The following is a 15,433-nucleotide window of genomic DNA, read 5'->3' as shown; positions in this document are numbered from 1 at the left end:
GTGCCCTGTTCTTGGAGGTATGTGAGAAGAAACCACTCGGGCAGGTATGGAAGTTGGGGTGGACTAGTTTATAAAGACTTTTATTTGGAGGGGGGCATTGTCGCATCCAGTTAAGCATACATAGTACTGAGCACAAGGACCTGCTCAAGGATCCAGGTTCAAGCCTCTGCTTCCCACCTGCAAGACACTTCACAAGCAGTGAAGCAGGTCTGCAGGTGTCTGTATTACTCTCTCCCTCTCTATTTCATCCTCTTCTCTCAATTTCTCTCTGTCCTGTCCAATAATAAAATAAAATAAAATGGAAAAAAAATGGCTTCCAGGAGCAGTGGATTTGTAGTGTCAGCACCGAGCCCCAGCGATAACCGTGGAGGCCAAAAAAAAAAAAAAAAGTCTTCCTTTTTTGATTCTTGAAAAGTAAACTATTTCGGGGCCAGGCAATGGCACACCTGGCTGAGTGCACATGTTACAATGCACAAGGATCCTGGTTCAGACCCCCAGCCCCCACCTGCAGGGGGAGAGCTTCACAAGTGGTGAAACAGGGTTGCAGGTCTCTCTCTCTTTCTCTCTCCCTCTCTCTCTCTCCTTTCCCTCTGGATTTCTCTTTTTATCTCTATCCAATAAATAAAATAATAACAAAAAATAAAGCAAATTATTTCTGAAATAGTTACTTGCAGACCTTCCTAACAAAACACTACCACCTGTTGACAACTTCCTAAATTGCAAGTTGGAGTTCCAGTGGGGCAGCCAAGACAGGAGCAGATGACAGTTTTACTGATGTGCATTTTGGGTACTTTCTGTGCCCCTCCCCAAGCACACCCTACATTTCTAAAGAACCACCCTACTTCACCTCTTCCTTACAGTCATGAAAAACATCAGAGAAAGAGAGGTGGAGAGAGCCCACGGCCTTAGGGGCATGGTTGAAGGAGGCAGTCTCTGGTACTTTGGCTAGGTGTTTCTCACATTTCCTTGTTCACTAGGGGGTTTGTGCACCTGTGACTACTGGCTCAGCATATCTGGATGGGGCTTGTGGTATATTTCTCTCTCTTTTTAAAAAAAATTTTTAAAATTTATTTTTCTTATTTTTATTTATTTATTGAATAGAGGCAGTCAGAAATTGAGAGGGGGGATAGAGAGGGAGAGAGATAGAGAGACACCTGCAGTCCTGCTTCACCACTTATAAAGCTTTCTCCTTGCAGAGAAGCTGGGGGATCAAACCCCAGGTCCTTAAGCACTGGAACATGTATGCTCAACCAGGTGTGCCACCAGCTGGCCCCTGTGATATATTTCTGTCAAACTCCAAAACTGTTAATCCTGTCTGTGGCTTACACTTTGGTCAGGGTGTTGGTGCTAGAAGACAGTTAGCCAGGTGGCAGGCATCCTTCGAGAGAATCTTCTCTGAAGAGGCATGCTTTCTTTACCTTGCTGCCAGATGATTCTATGATGTAGAGTGTTGGAGTTTTGTAACATAATGTTGTGATATATCAGGTCAGTTCTTCTCAAGTGCCGTTCTTGACTATTAACATTTTAATTCTACAGGGGAACTTTAATGTCATTTTGATTTAATGTTCTTTTTCTTTTTTGCCTCCAGGGTTACGCTGGGAGTGGGTGCCTGCACTACGAATCCACTGCTCCTTGAGGCCATTTTTTCCATTTTTGTTGCCCTTGTTGTTATTATTGTTATTTCTGTTGGATAGGACAAAGAGAATTTGAGAGAGGAGGGGAAGACAGAGATTGAGAAAGATAGATACCCGCAGACCCACTTCACAGTCTGTGAAGCGATTCCCCCCACAGATGGGGAGCCAGAGGCTCGAACTGGGATCCTGGCACTGGTCCTTGTACTTTGTGCCAAGAGTGCTTAACCTGCTGAGCTAATGCCCAACCCCCATATCATTTTGTAAATAAAATTTGGGACTTTGATGAAAAGAATAAGTATTTTTGCAACATAATATTGCTTTTTTTTTTCCTCCAGTGTTATCACTGGGGCTCAGTGCCTGCACTATGAATCCACGGCTTCTGTGACCTTTTTTTTTTGGGGGGGGTGCAGGACAGAGAGAAATTGAGAGGGGTGAAGAAGATATATATAGAGGGAGAGAAAAAGAGAGACACCTGCAGACCTGCTTCACCTCTTGTGAAGCACACCCCCCTCCCATCCCCACCACCCACAGGTGGGGAGCCAGGGACTGATCCTTGCGCGGGTCCTTGCATTTTGTACTGTGTGCGCTTAACCTGGTGAGCCACCTCCTGGCCCCCTTGCTTCTCTTTTCATGTCAGACATGTCTGGTAAGAATTTAACAGCTGTGCACTAAATCGTTTGCTTTCTATATACTGTCCAACAAATGTGTTGATTTAACTTTTAAAAAAATTAAGTGGATTTTTAAAAAATTACTTATTTAGGGGGGCTGGGTGGTAGCACAGCAGGTTAAGAGAACATGGAATGAAGCACAAGGACCAGCATAAGGATCTGGGTTCAAGCCTCTGGCTCCCCACCTGCAGGGGGGTTGCTTCACAGGGGGTGAAGCATGTCTGCAGGTGTCTTTCTCTCCCCTTCTCTGTCTTCCCCTCCACTCTCAATTTCTTTCTGTACTATCCAACAACAATAACAATAACAACAACAACAACAAGGGCAACAAAAATGGGGAAAATGGCCTCCAGGAGCCAGTGGATTCATAGTGCAGACACCGACCCCAGTGATAACCCTGGAGGCAATAAAATAAAATATTACTTATTTAGGGCTGGGAAGATAGCATAATGGTAATGCAATTTTCATGCCTGAGGCTCCTGTGGCCCTAGGTTCAATCCCCAGTACCATGTTAGGCCAGAGCTGAGTAGTGCTCTGGCCTCTCTTCCTCTATCTCTTTCTTTCTCTCTGTATCTTTCATTAAAAATAAATATATTCCTCCATGAGGATAATTTCTGGAACCATCCGTTCCACCCCGGTTCCATGGCTGCCAGTTCTTAGCAACATCGCCCCGCCAGATATTCGTCGGGATGCGGCATCATCTAAGTTCATTTCCCATGTCTGCACTCGACCGGACCTGCCAATATACGGGGATATCTTTGCCCACCCTGTCCAACACTTGACGTCTCGTCACCCAATCTGGTCCCCTACACCTACACTGAACTTCTCTGTTCCAGTCTCTTGGAAACAGAGTTGGCAGTCAGCTGAGGTAAAGAACAAACACCTCATCACAGACCCCTGCAAGCGTCAACCCGGCTTTGACCTAGCACGTTATGATTGGGCCCTCCTCAATCACTATGGAACAGGCCATGGCCGGTGCGCCGCTATGTTCCACCGCTGGGGAGCCAGAGACACCCGAACTGCCCCTGCAGCTCCAGACAGACTATGACCCACATAGTCAACGACTGCCACCTCTCCAGATTCAAAGGAGGTCTCGAAACTTTACATCAGGCTCAACCTGATGCTGTTGACTGGCTACGGAAGAAGGGCAAACGCTAGAAGAAGAATTAAAAATAAATAAATGGGAGTCAGGCGGTAGCACAGTGGGTTAAGCACACGTGGCGCAGAGTGCAAAGACCTGGAGTAAGGATCCCGGTTCGAGCCCCGGCTCCCCACCTGCAAGGGAGTCCTTCACAGGCGGTGAAGCAGGTCTGCAGGTGTCTATCTTTCTCTCCCCCTCTCTGTCTTCCCCTCCTCTCTCCATTTCTCTCTCTCTCCTATCCAACAACGAGGACATCAATAAAAACAACAGCAACAATAAATAGACAACAAGGGCAACACAAGGAAAATAAATAAATAAAATATATTTTAAAAAAGAAAAAAATTGTTTAAAGACAGAGAGATAAAGACCAGAACATTACTAAGGCATATGCAGTGCTTCCTTCACGCAAGTCCTGTGCTCTGCCTGCTGAGCTGCCTCCCCAGCCACTTAATTTCCATAGTTTTCACTATGTGTTTTGCTTATTTGGAATTTAATTTTGGTGAAAGTGTGCTGTTCAAAGCCAACTTGATTTTTCCTCAACTAACCCATTTGCCTCAAAGTGACTGATTTGACTCTCCCTTCACAGTTTGTGAAACTTACTATGTCACATATGCTTTATATAGGCAAGAAATTGCTTCCAGACTATTGTGTGGTGGACAGCTGTTATAGCTTTACAGCATAATGTTGTGTTAGAGAATACATTTTATCAATGATAAGAATAATTGGTGTTTTTTTAAAAAATTTATTTATAAAAAGGAAAAAAGATAAAACTATAGGATAAGACGCTTCATACAATTCTACCACCAGACCTCCGTATACCAACCCCTCCACTGATAGATTTCCTAGTCTTTAACCATCTGATTTTTTTTTTCTATACATTGCTTTGGAAAGAATGAACATTTCAGGAACATAAAATGTCTTTCTTTTTCATGTCAGACACTTTTTATAGTGGTGAGTAGACTGTTATTTTCAACATAGTATCACATTTTATTTTCTTCTCTTTTTAAAAGAATAACTATAAAACTTTATTTTTCTTTCTCTACTCTTATCCTTTTTTTGTTTTTTTAATTTTTAAAAATATTTATGATTTATTCCCTTTTATTGCTCTTATTGTTTTATTGTTGTAGTTATGAATGATGTCATTGTTGTTGGATAGGACAGAGAGAAATGGAGAGAGGAGGGGAAGACAGACAGGGGGAGAGAAAGATAGATACCTGCAGACCTGCTTTACCGCTTGTGAAGTGACTCCCCTGCAGGTGGGGAGCTGGGGGCTTGAACCGGGATCCTTAGGCTGGTTCTTGCACTTTGCGCCACCTGCGCTTAACCCGCTGTGCTACCGCCCGACTCCCTATCCTTGTTTTTTATACTTATTTCTTATTAGTGATTTAATATTGATTTACAGAATTGTAAGATAACAGGGGTATAATTTCACACTGTTCCCACCAGCAGAGTTCTGTGTCCCCAGTCCCTCAATTGGAAGCCACAGTAGTCCTCTCAAAGTTGCAGATATGGGTTAACTGTTATTTCTACAACTATCTGTCTATATTTGTATATATTTTCCCATTTCTCCCCCATGGTCTTGTCTTCTCTTCCTTTCCAAGTCACACCACACCTATTAGTACTTCTGAGTATTCTTCCTTTCTTCCTCTTCTCTCTCCAGGTCCTGATGGATTTGGGGTTCAGAGCCCTCTGGTCATCTTCCTCTATAATTTCTCCCCCTTTGGGAGTATGGACCAAAATTCTTTTTGCAGAAGAAAAAGATAGGTGCAGAAGATAGGAGTTCTGGCTTCTGTAATTGCTTCTCCACTGGACATGGATATTGGCAGGTCTATCCATACACACCCCCAGCTTGTTTCTGTCTTCCCCTAGACAGGTAGTGCTCTGGGGAGGGGAGGTTCCGAGACACATTGGTGAGGTCGCCTGCCCAGAGAAGTCAAGATGATGTCATAGTAGCACCTGCAACTTGGTGGCTGAAAGGCAGTAAGATATGAAGCAGGACAAAATGATTAATGAAAAGGAACCAAAAAGTAGGAATAGAGCAGATGAGAAAAGGGATCTTAGGGTGGAAAGAAGCTAGGAAGTCTATTTTAGGTATGTTCCCAGGGGCCTATGACTTTCATAGTTCTTGCTTGAGTATGGTAGCTAACATGGAGTTGGATTAAAATATTGTCTGAGAAGATGGTTGTCAGAGTTGGGAACCTAGTACCACTTTTTCTATGAAGGCCATTACTAGCTATATGATGCTTTTTTGCTACCATTTTAAATAAAATGTGGTCTTTTATATTGTATAGAATCTAGTGTTTTATATCAGCTGTACTGTTACACATGTGTGTTTTTATTTCTATTATGTTTGCTTTATAACCATTGGCCACATGTGGTAATTTAAATTAATGAAAATAAATTAAAAATTTAATTCTTCACTTATAACTATGTTTCAAGTGCCCACTAACCACATGTGGTTATTAAAGAGCATGCATATCGTCATCACAGAAAGCTGTGTTGTGAAACAGCAAGGTAGTGTGTTTTTGTTGACAATTCATTCTTGCCCTTTATCTGGTATCTTATTTATCTGGCAACAGTTTTTGATGTATTCTTTTGTCTTTTTTTTCTTTTCTATACTTTTCTTTTCTTTTCTTTTCTTTTTTAACAGGCTAGTGCTATAGCCTAACTCACCATGACTGATTGGGAATCAACACACTTGTATCAAAGATATAGACAAGTTTTTAAAAATATTTATTTATTTTCCCTTTTGTTGCCCTTGTTTTATTGTTGTAGTTATTGATGTTGTTGTTGGATAGGACAGAGAGAAATGGAGAGAGGAGGGGAAGACAAAGAAGGGGAGAGAAAGACACCTGCAGAGCAGTTTCACAGCCTGTGAAGTCACTCTCCTGCAGGTGGGGAGCCGGGGACTGGAACCAGGATCCTTATGCCGGACCTTGTGCTTTGTGCCACCATCGCTTAACCCGCTGTGCTACTGCCCGACTCCATCTTTTGGATTTTCTAAGAGAAGCCATTGCTGTTCTAGCAAATACATATGCACACACACACACATATATATATACATATACACATATACTAAGAATAACTAAAACTTTATTTTTCTTTCTCTTACTCTTATCTTTTTTATACTTATTTTATTTTTTATTAGGATTTAATATTGATTTACAAAATTATAACAGTAGTGTAATTTCACACTTTTCCTATCACCAGAGTTCTCATAAAATAAAAAATATGTATATATATTATATCCTCTGAAAGGTTAGAATAGGGATGGAATATGCATGTACTTGGCACTCCCCACTCATACCCTTGGCAGACATTACTTATTGATCACAGCACTCTTTGACACTCTTTGTACAGTTGAGAGATAACCTCTTTGTGCCCCATTCATTTTTTTTTTCCTCCAGGGTTATTGCTGGGGCTAGGTGTCAGCACTACGAATCCACTGCTCCTGTGGCTTTTTTTTTTTTCTTTTTTCAATTTATTGGGTAGTACAGAGAGAAACTGAGAGGGGAGGGGGTGAGAAAGATAGACACCTGCAGAGCTTCTTCACCTCTTATGAAGTGAACCTCTCCCCACACCGGTGGGGACTTGGGTGCTCAAACTGGGGTCTTGAACCATGATCATTGCGTGGGTTCTTGTGCTTAACCCGGCGTGCCACTGCCAGACACCCCCGCCCCTCCCCACATACCCCACTCTTCTCTATGTAGACAATTCATTAAATGAGCTGTAAATATCTAGGGAAGGAACATAATAATCTGACTTGAACTCATTGAGCCTTGTGAATCATTCCTTCACAGAATCCCTTCATTTTACCCCCAACAGCTGCTACCACGTGACTGTTGCACTGTGCCCCAGGATTTCCTTTGCCTGTTCCCTTTTATCTTCAGCCTTACTCACTGCAAATTCATCACTATAAGCAGTCTCAACATCCTATAAAATATTGTGGTGTCAAAGAGATTTAGTGGTGAGGGGGCCAGGTGTTAGAGCAGCAGGTTAAGCACATGTAGTGTGAAGCGCAAGGAGGGCATAAGGATTCTGGTTCAAGCCCCTGCCTCCCCACCTGCAGGGGAGTCGCTTCACAAACAGTGAAGCAGGTCTGCAGGTGTCTATCCTTCTCTTCCTCTCTGTCTTCCCCTCCTCTATCAATTTCACCCTGTCCTATCCAGAAAAATGGATGCAGGAGCAGTGGATTTCAAGGTGTGTTTAAGTAAGTTACTTTGTTATTTTTTAATTAATGTAGGTTTATCAAAATTTATTTGTTTCTGAATCTTTCAAATCCATCTTACAAATCTTATTTATATTGATATACCCAGCTCAAGGGGGATGGGCTTTTGCTACTTAAGGTATCATAAATATTTCAAGTGTGTTTATTCCTTGAATATATTCATTTTCTCTTTTTAAGTAGTTTATTTCTTTAATCAACCATCTATCCTGAATTTTATTTTATTTTTAGTGGAGCACTGCTTAGTTCTGGCTTATGGTAGTATTAGGAGTTGAACCTGGGACCTCAGAGCCAGAGAGAGAGAGAAAGAGAGAGAGAGAGAGAGAGAGAGAGAGAGGGAGAGAGACCTCAGAGCACTACTCCACTTTGCTTTATAGTGGTGCTGGGGATTGAACCTGGGACCAAGGAGTCTCAGGCATGAAAGTTGTTTACATAACCATATGCTGTCTCCCCAGCCTTATATCCTGAAGTTTCAAATAATTCTTATGAAACTAGTAATCTGAATTTGTAAAGATGACCAAATATGACCAGACTTGGATTCCTTATAATACTTCCCCAATACCGTTCATAAACTTGGAAAGATTTGAATATATTATTTTAAATAGTTTTTTCAGTTGAAGTGACAAGACCCACTAGTCACTCTGAAAAGTTAAGTTTGCTCAAATTTACCTCAAGAATTAATAATAAGGCTTTGATATTACTAAGTAATAATTCATCACTGAACTTATGATATTAAAGCAGTAATTCTAGGAGTTTCTTAAGCTATTTAGAGGTTAACATCTAAATAACTTTGGGGTCTGTTATTTCTGCTTTCACAGGCTGTTGTGTGACAGGGACTTCTGAACTCTGTTTAGAGATGCTCTGTCAGTGCCCCAGATGAGTGGACTCATGGCTGGGACTCTCCTGTCTACTCCCTCCCCTGCTTTGCAATGCTACTTGATCTAGTTTTACATTTAAAATTTTTAGATGTCTTGACAACTAGCAATTCAAATCCTTAAACTCGAAGAAGGACTGGATTACTTTTCTATTTTTCTTTATGTACTAGAACTACAGTTCTTCTCAATCTTAAAATACCATCTGAGTACAGCCGATGACTCTTGGCTTTTCCTGATGATGAGATCATAATGATTTTTCCCCTCAATTAAACAATCCATTGGCCTCATAATTTATTGACTATGCCTCTGCTTTTCATAAAGTCTGAGACCTTCAAAAGCACTCTGTTGATGCCTTCTACTCCATATTTACTGTGTGAAGCAAGTTATTGAACTCAGTGACCCTTGGTTTATGGGAATGAAAACACCTATTTGGGTTTCTGCTAGCATCATATAAAATAATTTATGTGAGATATCACTCAATCTCTGAAGGTTAATATGTACTTGAAGAACATTTGCTATTGTTATGATTCCCATTCTGGAGTCTTAAGAATATCCATTCAGTTGGGGGTTGGGCGATGGTGCAGTGGGTTAAGCGCATGTGGTGCAAAGCTCAAGGAACGGCGTAAGGATCCCGGTTCGGGCCCCCGGCTTCCCACTTGCAGGGGAGTCACTTCACAGGTGGTGAAACAGGTCTGCAGGTGTCTATCTTTCTAGCTCTCTATCTTCCTCTCCTCTCTCCATTTCTCTCTGTCCTGTCCAACAACGAACAACATCAACAATGGCAATAATAATAACCACAACGAGGCTACAACAACAAGGGTAACAAAAGGGGGAAAAATGGCCTCCAGGAGCAGTGGATTCATGGTGCAGGCACCGAGCCCAGCAATAACCCTGGAGGAAAAAAAAAAGAATATCCATTCAGTTATTCATTCTTTGACAATCACTTTTTGAGCTTCTAAGTTAATTCCTGGACATTGGGATAGAAAGAGGCTGACACAAGGGCAGTGGCACACCTGGTTAAGTACACAAGCGTAAGGGGACCCCCCCTCCAGCTTCCCACCTGCAGGGAGGGAGCACAGTTCACAAGCAGTGAACAAGTCTGCAGATGTCTGTCTTTCTCCCTCTCTATCTTCCATTCCCCTCTCAATTTCTCTCTGCCCTATTGAATAAAATTATGTAAAAACAAAAGAAAGACAAAGGAAAAGAAAATGGTCTCGAAGGGGAGAGAGAGAGAGAGAGAGAGAGAGAGAGAGAGAGAGAGAGAGAGAGACACTGGCATAAAAGCTACATAAGACTTACTTTTGACCTTGAACAGTTCAACTCCTTTCTTCAGTGTAGTTGGAGAGACAGACACACAGACAAGTGGTAACAGAAAAGTGACATGGAGCTTTACTCAGATTCACTCAATAACTTCTGAAAGGAAAAAAATCCCATGAGGCACCTGAACATATATTTATAACTAATGAGTCCATATTGGAGGTTCACTTTGAACTTAGAGTCAACACTGGGTGGGGGCGGGATGCCTGTATTCAGTTTTAGTTGATGTAATCAGAAGTCTGATGGCAAATCTGGAGTTTCACACTGGATATATATATGCCTCATCTTCCCAAGGAGACTCCTGGGACCAAGTGCTTCTGTTTTCTTCCTAGGAAGTTTTTCTCAAGGGGTGGCTCATGGGACCTCTGGCATCAGGTTCATTTGCGATGCTTGCTTAAAACAGAAGTCCCGGGGGCTGGGCAGTGTGGTGTACTGCATTAAGTGCACATATCACTATGTGGAAGGACCGCGCAAGGGTCCCAGTTCAAGCCCATGCTGGCCACCTGCATGGGGGTGGGGGGTGGCCACCTCGCAAGCAGTGAAGCAGGTCTGTAGGTGCCTCTCTGTTTCTCTCTCCCTTATTATCTCCCCCTCTTCTCTCTCTCTCTCTCTCTGCCTCCAGGCTTATTGGGATTTGCTGCCTGCACTACAAATCCCCTGCTCTTGGTGGCCATTTTTTCCGTTTTTAAGTGGATAGATAGGATGGAGAGAAATTGTGAGGAGAAGGGAGGATAGAGAGGGGGAGAGAAAGACACCTGCAGGCTTGCTTCACCGCTTGTGAAGTGACCTCCTTGCAGGTGGGGAGTCGGGGGCTCAAACCAGGTTTGTTTGTTTTTTTTTGTCATACAAGTCAGTAATTTATTTTCAAAGTTTTACAAAGTCTCTTTAATTTTACTTTTGGGGACCAAATACACCCCCCTCCCTCTCAAACTCATGAACTAGGAGAGCAGTGGGGGAGTACTCAGTGCTGTGAGGCCCTGAGCTTGATCAGCTGTGGATCCCCGTGATTTGTGTGAACTCCTCTGAAGGATGTAGAGTAGCCTTCCAGCATTTTCTTGGTCTCTTAGCATCTGCTACAAGATTGAGGATGGTGTACTGGTCTGTCTGGTAAGATCACCTGGTGGCACCATCTGGTGATCAGATCTCTCAAATGATCTACTGACACCATCTCTGGATGCTGGGCTGTTGGTAACCTGGACGTGGACAGAGGTCAGACATTCCATAAGGTCATTGTCACAGGCTAACAGTCACCTTCCCCTTGAATGGTGAGCCATCACTCTTCATCCAGCAGGGATGAACACCAGTCTTCAGGTCACAGGGTCGCCTTGAGATTTGAGGGCAGGCAGGAACTAAGGAAGAATGAGAGCTTTTTTACACGACGGGATTCAGGTTGCCAATAAACATGCAGTAACAGGAGGGAGCTCTGTGTTGAGTGTCAGACTGTCAATCACCCAGTGGCTCACAGGTCAGAGCACTGGACGTAGACAAGCCTCTCTTCTCTCTGCCACCTAATGACACACATGTGATACAGCAGTCACATCTGTAACAACTCTAGGGGCAGGTCAACCCGGGTTTCTTGCACAGGTCCTTGCACTTTGTACTATGTGTGTTTAACCCGGTGCACCACTGCCTGACCCCTTCCCCTCTTCTCTCAATTTCTGTCTGTCCTATGCAATAAAATAAAAATTAATTAATTAATTAATTAATTAAAGCCACCAGGAACAATGGATTTGTAGTGTAGGCACTGAGCTCCAGAGATAACCCAGGAAGCAAACAGACAAGCCAACAGAAGCCTCCACCTCTTCTCCAGCTCTGTGAGATGGTAGGCTGGGGGAGCTATTGGATCTGAGCATTAACATTTGAGCACCACTGCTTGTCTCTGCAAGTATCATCCTGTGCTTGCTTGAGACCCCACAACCTGCTTCATCACTCGTGAAGCTTTCCCCCTGTAGGTGGGAACCACAGGGCTTGAACCTGGGTCTTTGCGCACTGTAATGTGAACTCTTAACTAGGTGTGCCACCACCTGGCCCCCTTTACTATGTTTTTCTCTGTGTAAAAACGTGTCATGACTTTTCCAACAGCTGGATATTTTCTCAGGTTGAATCAGTTCTCTCCAGGGAGCACAGTCACTATTATCACTGTTAATACTCTGGAGTCCAGGTCACTCAACCTCCTTGCACAGTATTCTGGTGGCCGTGGAAAGGGTTGGGGGCAGGACTCTAGAGGATATTCTAGCTCTAGACCTCAGACCTACGCTGCCACTCATGCTGGATTGAAACTCAGAGTGCTGACAGACGTTGGGAAGCTTCCAGGACCCAGCATAGCACTGAGAAAACATTCCACCGGAGGCAACTTTCCTGGGCAGGAACAGGCTGCTTTCTTGGACAGTATCATTGAGAGATGTCCACAGGAACTCCCTTTGGGAACCTGAGGCAGGGTCTGCAGGACAGAAGGACAGAGTGTGAGATCTAGACATCATGACGGGACAGGTTGGTGGTGCACCTGAGTGAGTGCACATGTTGCCACACTCAAGGTCTGTGGTTCAAGCCCTCAGTCTCCACCTGCAGGGGGAAAGCTTCACAAGGTGAAGGTGGAACAATGTTACAGTTATCTCTCCTCTTCCAAACTGCTCTCTCTCTCTCTCTCTCTCTCTCTCTGTGTGTTTCACTCTCTAGCAAAAAAAAAAAAATGAAAATGAAAAATGGCTGCCAAGGTATTGTGCAGATACCAGCAATAACCCAGATGGCAAAAATAAAACAATGAATAAAAATATAAAAAGACACCATGGCATTGAGTCTCCAGAACCACATAATAGAAGACTAGCTTAGCTGGGTGTGTGAGAAGGCTTTCTGGGTCCTGGCTGGGTAGAATCCAGTGTGGGGCTTCTCAGTGTGTGCCTCTGGAGGGGCACCAGGCTGTATCCTCTTCCAGCTGCTGGCTATATAAGGGTCACCCCAGACTGGGTACTAGTACTAAGTTGGCCATCCCCCTCCCCTCTTGAGGACCATTCCTGGGTGTCTATTGGCCTCACTGACCATCACTCAGCACAAGCCACTGCTGAGACTGTTAGTATTAAAGAAAATGGCTCTACTAACCACCTTGGGGACCAGACCCTGCAATGGCCAGTTCTGACATCAATGCTGTGGAGTATTATAGTTTTTCCCCGGGGGAGGGAAGCACACATTGTGGACAACTGAGTCATTGATTGTATTATGCCTTTTTTTTTTTTTTTTGTAATTCACAGTCATCTTTATGAAGTGCTTTTGCCTTAAGCTGCTTTCAGCTAAATTCAGGATCATCTTTCAAAAAATGTCTTATACAGACCTAATGTGTTGATCTTCATGGTGGGTAGGCCAGTCCTGTGGTGTATTGTGATGGTACAAAGAATAATTATGTCTTCTTCTTCTTTCGTATCCAGTCCCATGTCTTAGACTCAGGAAGAAATTTGAACTCTTTTCTACTTTTCTAGAGTTTATCACCCAGTACTAAGTGCTGGGGTATTTGTAAATTTAGGCTTTATTTGTTTTGTTTTGTTTTCTTCTTTTATCCTAAACTTACCCAATTATGTGTCTTTCTTCCCAGCTGTCTTTTGGGGAGACATTGCCTTAGATGAAGATGACTTGAAGCTATTCCACATCGACAAAGCCAGAGACTGGCTCAAACCCTCGGAGGAAGCCGGGCACAGGCATGGCACGAGTGAGTCCAGCCTCGCCGTCCCCCTGATCTCCTCAGCTGTATTTGACCTTGTAGAGCAGTGTCCACCCAGTGAGGTAGCCCCTTCTTTTCCACTGCAGGCCGTGGAGCTGGAACCTCCAAGTTTGTCGATTTTTCTAAGAAAATCTTTGTAAAAATTTTCAAGGTTGGGTTCAGACTTGAGCTCAGAGGCTGCAGCCTTGAGTTCTGTGTTGTCTCATGTGTGTGTTGGGGGTAGGGGGCTCCTGCATGTCCAGCTGGAGAGAATGCCTGGAAAGGTTTCATTTGGTGCATGCTCCAGGGTGTTGTTGATAATGACTGGCTGGGGGTGGGGATGGTATGAGATTTTTCTGCACATATTTGGCAGCAACTCACATCAAAGTCCAGGAAAGTCATAAACAGGAGGCACAGTTGGGACTTCAGAATTTGGGTGCTCTTCTCCCATTCTTCCTCTTGGCCTCCAGCCTAGGGGTGAGTAGTAATGGGCCCTGCCCTCTGGGCTCAGCTGCCTCAGCTTTGTGGAAATGTCATTCTCAGAGGCAGCTGAGCTGAGACTGAAGTCCTGAAGTCGCTGGTGATGGCTTATTGTCTAGTGGAACTCTTCAGATTTTCCTGAGATCTTTTTTTTTTAAAAAAATTATTTTTAGGGAGTCGGGTGGTAGCACAGCAGGCTAAGTGCATGTGGCGCAAAACACAAGGGTCGGCATAAGGAATCCAGTTCAAGTCCCCTGCTCCCCACCTGCAGGGGAGTCGCTTCACAGGCGGTGAAGCAGGTCTGCAGGTGTCTGTCTTTCTCTCCCCCTCTCTGCCTTCCCCTCCTCTCTCCATTTCTCTCTGTCCTATCCAACAACAACGACAGCAACAACAATAATAACTACAAAACAAGGACAACAAAAAGGAAATGAATAAATAAATGTTTTAAAATTATTTTTTAAAAATAAATTATCTTTATTTATTTATTGGATAGAAACTACCAGAAATCAAGAGGGATTGGGGAGAAAGAGAGGGAGAGAGAAGGAGAGACACCTGCAACATTACTTCACCACTTGCAAAACTTTCCCCTTGCAGGTGGGGACTGGGGGTTTGAACCTGGTCCTTGCTCATTGTAACATGCACTCAACCAGGTGAGCCACCACTTGGCCTCTCCCTTCTTTTAATTACAGTAAGAGCACTTGGGAGTCGGGTGGTAGCGCAGCAGGTTAAGCACACGCGGCGCAAAGTGCAAGGACCGGTGTAAGGATCCTGGTTTGAGCTCCCAGCTCCCTACCTGTAGGGGAGTCACTTCATAGGCGGTGAAGCAGGTCTGCAGGTGTCTATCTTTCTCTCCCCATCTCTATCTTCCCCTCCTCTCTCCATTTCTCTCTGTCCTATCTAACAACGACGACATCAACAACAACAATAATATCTACAACAACAATGAAAAACAACAAGGGCAACAAAAAGGGAAAATAAATAAATATAAAAAATTAAAAAAAGAGCACTCAACATCTTTAACTCTTTTACCAAATTTTAAGTGTACAAAAAATATTGTAAACTTTTGTTACATGTACCTATAGAACTTATTTGTCTTGCTCACTGAAGCTTTAAATTGTTTTATTTTATCATATTTGTTTTTATTGATTAAAGACAGAAATTGAGGGGATGAGATAGAGGGAGAGAGACCGAGAGACACCTGCAACCCTGCTTCATCATTCATGAAGCTTTTCCTCTGCAGGTGGGGGTCAGGGGCTTGAACCTTGCACACTGTAGTCTGTGCACTCCACCAGGTGTGCTACCACCTGTCCCCCCATCACTTTAAATTCCTCATGAGTACCTGTCATGGACCAAATGCACTATAGAAGCTTATTCACATCAGGCAGGTAGGGCTTAGACCTGAACCGAC

General features: G+C 43.5%; 1 protein-coding gene and 1 non-coding gene across 2 annotated transcripts in view; one reads left to right on the top strand and one right to left on the bottom strand.

Moving 5' to 3' along the window:
- TLL2 (tolloid like 2) overlaps positions 1-15,433 on the top strand; it is a 219,481-nt gene that overhangs the window by 25,756 nt on the left and 178,292 nt on the right. Inside the window, exon 2 of the mRNA XM_060192830.1 lies at positions 13,441-13,554. Within this exon, the coding sequence (XP_060048813.1) occupies positions 13,441-13,554 (114 nt within the window). The remainder of the gene's footprint in view (positions 1-13,440; positions 13,555-15,433) is intronic.
- On the bottom strand, positions 11,289-11,419 carry LOC132542948 (small nucleolar RNA SNORA17). Its single transcript, XR_009553918.1, has one exon. It is a non-coding gene; the product is annotated as a small nucleolar RNA SNORA17 (small nucleolar RNA).

Source organism: Erinaceus europaeus, chromosome 1 (assembly GCF_950295315.1).
Source record: "Erinaceus europaeus chromosome 1, mEriEur2.1, whole genome shotgun sequence".
Lineage (NCBI taxonomy): Eukaryota > Metazoa > Chordata > Mammalia > Eulipotyphla > Erinaceidae > Erinaceus > Erinaceus europaeus.
The sequence above is the reverse complement of the archived record's forward strand: the minus strand, read 5'-3'. Positions and strand labels throughout refer to the sequence as shown.